The 8829-nt window shown below is 39.8% G+C and overlaps 1 protein-coding gene across 1 annotated transcript; it reads right to left on the reverse strand.

Annotated features, from left to right (window-relative positions):
• Positions 1-2920: 2920 nt before the first annotated feature.
• LOC140243610 (uncharacterized) lies at positions 2921-8192 on the reverse strand. Its single transcript, XM_072323276.1, has 3 exons — positions 6948-8192; positions 6006-6131; positions 2921-2971 (listed from the first exon to the last, which is right to left on the reverse strand). Exons 1-3 carry the CDS (start codon positions 8190-8192, stop codon positions 2921-2923), a joined length of 1422 nt encoding a protein of 473 aa, XP_072179377.1.
• Positions 8193-8829: the final 637 nt, after the last annotated feature.

Consider the following 8829-nt stretch of genomic DNA (forward strand, 5'->3'; position numbering starts at 1 on the left):
TGTCAAAATTTTAAGGCTCGCTTGCTCCGCTCGCTCGCATTTAATCGCTATGGCATTCTCCTGATGTTGCTGCCAGTGATTGACATCAGTTGTGCCCGGTGCGTCCCCTTTAATTTCCAAAGCGGAAAATATAACTACAAAATGGCAGTTTGGGGGACTGTAAGATGTCAAAATTTTCAAGCTCGCTCGCTTCGCACACTCGCATTTAATCATTATGCCATTCTCATGATGTTGCTTCCAGTAATTGCCACCAGTTTTCGCACGGTGCTCCCCCTTAATTTCCAAAGCTAAAAATAAAGCTACAAACGGCAGTTTTGGGACTGTAAAATGTCAAATTTTTCAAGCTCACTCGCTTCGCTCGCTCGCATTTAATCGTTATGCCATTCTCCTGATGTTGCTGCCAGTACGAACTGCCAGCAGTTACGCCCTGTGCGCCCCCCTTAATTTCCAAAGCGAAAAAATACAGCCCAAAACAGCAGGTTTTTTTTTAACTGTAAAATGTCAAAATTTTCAAGCTCGCTCGCTTCGCTCGCTCGCATTTAATTGTTATGCCATTCTCTTGATGTTGCTGTCAGTAGTAATTGCCAGCAGTTTCACTCGGTGCCCCCTTAATTTCCAAAGCGGACAAAATACAGTCACAAACTGCAGTTTTGGGACTGTAAAATGTCAAAATTTTCAAGCTCGCTTGTAACAGTTTGTCAGAAATATATCACTCTCCTCTCACTTTATATTTCATGCAAAAGAGTGAGACATCCGATCCCTGTAAAGTGTGTGTGTGTGTGTGTGTGTGGGGGGGGGGGGGGGGTTACCAAGCTTCTCTCACCCCCCGTCCCCCTCAAGGCTGCGCCGGTTCGGTTATGGGCTTGTAATCGTGGTGATGGTGACTATCGCCGATCATCCCCCCCACTCCTCAGTATGGATTTACGCCGTTGGTTAAGGGTATAAAACAGATACTATTTCAAAGCTTGTTTGAAGCACAAATGGTCATTTAACTCTGTCTGCAATATCAATTATATCTCTGTATAATTTGTTATTGCAACAGAATTCTCATGGACATGGTAAATCACTCGTCCTCATGTCTCTCACCATTTTGTTACTGTGTTTCATCGGTGAGTACCTGATGTTATTCTCTTACATTTTTTTTTTGCTTGTGCATTATACAAATATTGAACGTTGCAACTGATTGACAAATTGCCCTACATCGACGTATATAAGCACTTAATTGATCAGTGTTTTAGTAGTAGCCATGATAAAATATCATGGGCGTTCATAATCGAGCAGGATCCGAACCTACGACCTCCTGATCACCGGACAGGCGTCATCTCCACTATATAGACCACCGAGCTTTCGCTCGACAGCAAGTGTTGGTTCTACATTGATCAATTTAGTGCTTATATACGTCGATGTAGGACAATTCGTCAATCAGTTGCAATGAAAACATCTCGACGGAAGAATTTCATGAATCTGAATATTGAAGGTTGTTTTGGAATGCTGTGCACAATTTATGCAAATTCTGCATGGTTCCCTCTCTTGAGAAGGAAATGCAATTCAATTGGAAATGTTTATCAGTGAGATTTCAGTTCCGAAATTTATCGCACATTAGCAAATATGTCCCTCCTAAGACCACTGAATGCTTGGTTCACTCTCTTATAATCTTCTCGTCTTGACTTTGCCAATGGGATCCTAATAGACCTACCAGATTACCAAATACATTGCCTCTAGCTGCCCTAGAACTCTACTGCTAGATTAGTAACTCTCACAAAGAAAATTTAAACACATCTCTCATGCCCTCCATAAATTACACTTGCTTCCGTTTGACAAGAGAATTCTCTACAAGATTCTTGTTCCTGGCTTTTAGTTCTTTACATGGCACAGCACCCAGCTACCTTCAAGAACTATTCCACAAGTACAAACCAACTATATTTCTTCGTTCATCTACTGCTCATACCCTTCGAGTTAATTCCCACACGCATTATTCATTATGGGGCAACAGACCTTTCACCCAGTTCGGTTCTTCTCTCTGGAACTCAATGCCTTTGAAGTTAAGAATAGAGACCTCATTTCCTCTGTTCAAGAAAGAACTCAAAACCTCTTTGTCCCAGTAACTATGTGCTTTCTCCCAATGGTGGCTCTTTTCCGAATGAAGAGGAGGTCTTACTTTTCTGCGCCAGGAGTGCCACTGTGTGACAGGCATGGCTCATTCAAAGGTTCCATTATGATCTTATCAAGAATCTATCAAGCCGGGTACTTTGAACATGAAGGTGGTGTTACTTTTCTTTGAATGAAGATGTAAACCGAAACAACTTATTGATATAGACCTACATTACTTTTAACACTTTTGTTAATAGTCATGCTACCTGTGGTGGTGGCTTCGTCGAGCTGTGGACGTCCTCAACACTCCGCCCTGAACTACTCCACCCGGGGACTCCCCGCGTGTGGCAACAAGAGACTGAAGAATGGATCCGTGGTGGTGACCATCCCAAAACTTCTCAAAGCTTCATCCGTTTGTAGTGAGAGAGGATATCCGATTTGTCGCAGACCAGGTTAGATCATTAGAATATTGCATATCACTGTGCGTTATTGCGCGAGCTCGTGTTGTCACTGTTTTGCCAGGAAATTACAAATTATATGTATATAATAAAACAGAGGTAAATATGTTGAATGGACTCATATCATGTATTCGTGCCTATACGAAACAATAATCACATATATGAACAATATCATCATATCATAAATAAAACCCATGTACATGTATACATATCTTCATGAATTATACAAGGAGAAAGAAAGGGAGATATTTTAGTGTTTACTGTGTTTGGACATTTCAGGGAAAATATTATTCACGTTTAGGCTTACTTTTGAATTGTGTGAAAATTGATTACTATTATTGTAATGATTATTAATTTTGTTAAATTATCTTTTACTTCAGGGAAGGCCTGTTCAGTTTTGCTTTCTGAGGCGCCTTGCAGTACTGTGTGAAAAAGAAAGAAAGAAAAAGATTTTGAATTGGTTATGAAAGCTGGTTTGGGTCGTGCTAATGCATTCCGAGCTCACGGTCAAAATGAAATGAATAATAACACTATGTAAAAATGATTTAGGACAATTATCAAAAAGACAGATTCAATAAACACAAATGTATTTCTTCCTTGCTTTTATGTATAAGGTCGTCAGTTATCGGGTTTCGATTTCTTTTTGATTCATGATAACGACGCGTTTGTCGTAATCTGATAGAGAATTACAGACAGTAGTATGCAATGTATTCCTTGATGCCAACAATAGTTCTATAACTACTTGTACTTCCTTTACGGACATGAAAGTTATGTAAGTCTACATTGTAAATTTATTTACAACGTTAATGCTTTGCTCAATACTTTTACAAGGCAAGCACAATAAAAATAAAGACATACAGTGATCTGGAAAAATTACGTAAAGTTACCAATAGATAAAGATTGTTTGAACGAGAATAAAAAGTATGTGTGTGTGTGTGTGTGTTTTAATTTACTTATTTGTTTAAGTAATTTGAACTGGGTTTTATGACCACGAATTCTTTTAATTATGTACATTGTGCGTATTCATTTTGTGAATAAAATGTGTGACACATTGTAAGAGCCTTTGACTGTTTCTACAGATGAAATTTATCTATAAACAGCATTCATATAGCGTCATTTAATGACGCTATATAAATGCTGTTTCAATGTTAACATCATCACCATCATCATCATTATCATCATCATCACCATCATTTGTTGTTGATTATGTTGTGATGGAGAAAAAATAACAAAATGAACTGAACTGAACTGAATTAGTATTGCTGAACTATTGGTCTTAGATTGCTTGTCGAACCCTTGTCAAAATGGCTGGTGTGAAGAGACTATCAGCGACTACCACTGTTACTGTGCTGACGGCTTTGCAGGAAGAAACTGTGAAACCAGTGAGTTTGATAATAGAACATACCAGTTTTCCTGCATGCTTGGTCATCATGTACCCCTGCTATCTTCTACTTATTAATAGACTAATGATTTCATCATTTATTTTTGCCTTCTGACACTAAATTTTAAAAAGACTCTGTGTCACATCATTAAGCACATTCTAATAGTTCTAGCATACCTCTTCATATTTGTTAATTTTTCTCCATTATTCTAACATTATCATATTTGTCTTTAAAGCATAATAGCTGCATGAAAGAATTTAAAAAGACTGTCTTAAGAATATCCCTTTAGCTCTAATGAGGCCATCGTGGATGCAGAAACCTGAGGGCATGACTAAGACATTGGACTGGGTACACGTCAAATCTCATTTTATTTCGTCATTTGAGTTCAAGAAACGACAGATACCATCTAGGGATTTTTATTATTATTATTATTAATGGTATCTTTATTCAACAAATCATTGATCGCAGCCTGAGGCTGAATTACAAATGATTTTACAAAAGTGAGAATATACATACACAGTACATGTATTACATAAAAATACAAATGTAAAATTACAAAATCAAGATGACGCGCAGGCTCACACAAAACAAGAACAATTCGAACAAGAAAGAAACTCTCAGACACTGCATACACAAGAAATAATGAAAATTTGAATTGACATAGACCATTGACCCTAAAGTTTCCAAGTTAATCACTGCCAATCAGTACATGAATATTCATTAAATTCCATAAAATTACATTATACCTTAAACCATTTCCGGGTATGAGACAAAAAAAATATCACAAATTCACTTTATTTTTGACCTTTAACCGTAATATTTTCAAAACAATTTCTGCCCACCAATACATACATATTCATTTAATTCCATGAAAGTTCCTTGAACCATTTCCCAAATATATATAAACAAAATTATTTTCACTTGGCGTTTGACCTTTGACCTCAAGCCCCCCCCCCGAAAAAAAAAAATTAAATAATACGAATACACACTAAGTTTCAAAATATACCCTCCAGCATTGCACAAGCATGGGAAAAACAAAGAAGAAGAAATATACATTTGGCCTTCATCTTTAACCCTAAAATTTCAAATATATATAACATAACATAAACATAAATATTCATTAAGTTACATGAATGTACATTGTACCTTAAACCATTTCCGGGTATGGGGGAAAATATATAACATTTTCACTTTATGTTTGACCTTTAACCCTGATATTTCCAAAACAATTTTTGCCCATCAATACATACATATTCACTTAATTCAATGAAAATTCCTTGCACCATTCCCAGATATATAAAAAAGTATATATATATATCTATATATATATATATATATATATTCACTTGACGTTTAACCTTTGACCTTTGACTTCACGGCCCGAAATATTCTCTCAAATAACATAATTACACCTCAGGTCATTGATATACATAACAGGTTTGAAATCAATTTAAAAAAAAAAAAATGTTTACCATTACAACGCTTTTCGTGACCAACACAATAATCATACCTTTCACATTCATATTTCAATACCACAATGTACACCAACTTTAATTTCAGTTACTTCACAATTGCCTATAAAAAAAAAAAAAATCTCATACAACTATTTCCCTATTTATTGTGAAGTATTCAATAACCCAATAAGATATGGAATTGGGCTTCTCTTGTACCTTTCTGTTCTACACCTCACAGTGGGATATTGTGTTGACCTTCTTAAAGATGAAGAGTACCTGGTCTGTCGAGGTGCTGGTAACCAGTGCCTGAATTGTTGTGACTTAAGCAGTGACTTGGCAAATTTGCAGCATACATCATGCCTGCGAGCCTCAAGAGACTGAAGTTGTGTTATTTCGAGAGCATTGAGATAAGTGCCATAGGATTCGCCTAAGATCGTTCGTAGGGCTCGTTTTTGCACCCTTTCAATTTGGAGTGACAGCTGTTGTGTTAGACCCGGATGCCACACCGGGACAGCGTATTCAACCAGGGGTCTGATGTAACCTGTGTACACTTTTAACAAATCTTTCATTGGAAGTTTAAAAGATTTCAATGATCTTAACATGAACAATCTCTTACTAACCTTTGACAGCATGGCACTCACGTAGCTGTCCCACTTGAGGTTAGACTGCACAAGTACACCTAGGATTTTTACCACATCCACTTCAGCCAAAGTCTGGCCATTTAGACTACATTGTGTAAAAGGCAACTGGGTTTTACCAAAATCAACCCTCATAACATGACATTTAGAAGCATTCAGTTGCATGTTATTTGTAGTGCACCATCTGTCTAATTTCTGAAGGGTACCTTGCATTTCACCGACCGATCCTCGTTGTGTTGCTTCCGCTATCGTCATGTCGTCTACATATTTCCAATGTTCAATACTGGATGGCATCAAGGCGTCGTTAATGAGAATCAGGAATAACACTGGGCCCAAACGTGTTCCTTGTGGTACTCCCGCATAGAGAGATCTACTTGAGGACAGGCAACCACGGTAGCGAACACGCTGGGATCGGTCAGTGAGGAAGTTGGCAATCCAAGATATGAGAGAAGGATGGACTTGTAATTCAACCAACTTTGACATGATTATTGAGTGGTCTACTCTATCGAAAGCTTTGGAGAAATCTGTTGTAACTACCACGGACGTAGTACCTAGCTTGTCGGCGTTTTTGGATAAAAAGTTGACAATATCCACTAAGCAGTGCGTACATGACATCCCAGCTCTACTACCAAATTGTTTACTGTCAAGGGAGGGATCAATGGCAGACACCAACCACTTAGTGATAAACAACTCAGCAAGTTTTGCAAAATGATCTTTAAGTGCTATTGGTCTAAGCTTATCGATTCTGGCTGGTTTCTCTTTCGGGACAGGAACTACTATTGCTTGCTTCCACTGATGTGGCACAACACGTTCAGTATAGGAACTGTTCAGAATGTGACATAACGGGGAGCTTAATTCAAGTGAAAACATCTTTATCACTCTCGCCGGGATTCCATCAGGTCCACAAGACTTCCCTGGACTCACTTTTTGCAACTCTCGCATCACTTCCCATTGTTCAAGTCTTGGAAGTGGTGGGGTATCAGACGTCAACGGTGGGAGTTTGGACATGTCAAGGGGTGCGATACCACTTGAGACGTTTATGAAATGGGAATTGATGATTTCAGCAACAACGTCTGCTTTCGACTGATCAACATCCGGAACATGGATTATCTCGTTTAACTGGCTACGTGACGTCATGAGCTTAATGTTTTTGTACCATGACGCAGGATCATCATTCTTCAATTTGGCAACACGATCATGATAGAATTCTTTCTTCGCTCGGTGAATGCTCCTGCAGATTTTATTGCGACAGGATTTCCAAGCACTTATGGGGCCGTTCACAAAGAGATGTTGTCGTTTACTTATCAGCGATTTCACTTCAGGGGTGATCCATGGTTTGTCTCTGTTGTGGGCTCGTACCTCCTTCTGAGGGAAGAATGTGTTCAGGGCTTGGTGAAGGATGGAGTAGAACTCATCACATTTAGTCTGTGTATCTGGGGCATCATGAACACTAGACCAGGACTGATTTGAGATCCACCTACCAAAACATCTTGCGTCAGAGTCACGGATAGGTCTCAAGACACGCCTAGTCAACACATTGGGCTCTCGGGGAAATACTTCCTTGGGAAACCAGGTTACCACGTTGTGGTCACTTTTGCCGAGGGGGGAAAGAATGGCAACTTGTTTGTAGAAGTCCCCGAGGTTTGTTAAGATCTTATCCAGGATTGAGCCAGATCTTGTGGGTTTGTCCACTACCTGTCGAAGAGAGCAATTGGCACAAATGACATCTGTATCTAACCGATTAAAGTCACCCAGCACAACCAGCCCACTAAATGGATGTCTCAATCGCAGGTCATCGATTGACTGAACGACATGATCGATCATCTGATCTTCAGTACCACTATTTGGGGGTGAGTATAGAGCTGCGATGTATACGCTGGAGATTTTGCGAGGGAGGCGCCGGGGGCGAATATGCACCCAGGCAATTTCAAGGTCGGTGGGCACAGCGATGTCCGTAACAGGGGAAGGATTAAGCTCGTGTCTTATGAACAAGGACACCCCTCCTCCTCTTCGACTAGTCCGACATTTTGAGAAATGTAAATATCCATGGACTGAGAAGTAGTCAACAGTATCCAAGGTCAGCCAAGATTCAGTCACGGCGCACACATCAATGTCTTTATCTCGGAGTAACAGCTCTAGTTCATCAAACTTGTTAACAAGGGATCTCATATTGCTCATAAAAAAGCGTGGGAAATTATAACTCACATGGAATGGCTTGACCTCTCTGATGATTTGAACGAGATTGTGGTGGCTTACACTCCGTTGAACCGGTAGCATACTTGATTCAGGGCGGTAGGAGACACGAGTGGCGATGTGGTAGGATTTGTTAACTTCTGCACGGCATACCCCAGTTTTCGGTATACATCTGATTCTCTCATCTGGTCTGCTCCTTCTTCTACCCTTTGAGCCACGGTGGGTTTTCCGTCGGCGAGCAATGCCCAGTTGGTGGATTCGATTCCATACCTCACGGTCAAGCTTCTGAGTATGAAGACAAACTGCAGCTTGACCCGCGAGGGAGAGTCTAGGCCCATGATAACATACATTACTTTTATCTTGCCACTGCAGCACAGCCTGCTGGTCATGCTGATGTATGTGAGATGCACGTGAAGGTCCCGGGTTGGGGCTTACGTCACCACAGGTCACAAGAGATGGGCGAAAATTCGCTGAAGAGTTCGAATAATATGGTACTGGTGGTCCGGAGTACTTGGTAGTATATGAATACTCTGCTTGCCCAACATAGCCCATTGCCCAGGGATTTCCATTACATTCACAGGCCAGTGTACACAAAAGAAGGCAGAAGAGGACA

The sequence above is a fragment of the Diadema setosum genome, chromosome 20, assembly GCF_964275005.1.
Source record: "Diadema setosum chromosome 20, eeDiaSeto1, whole genome shotgun sequence".
Taxonomy (NCBI): domain Eukaryota; kingdom Metazoa; phylum Echinodermata; class Echinoidea; order Diadematoida; family Diadematidae; genus Diadema; species Diadema setosum.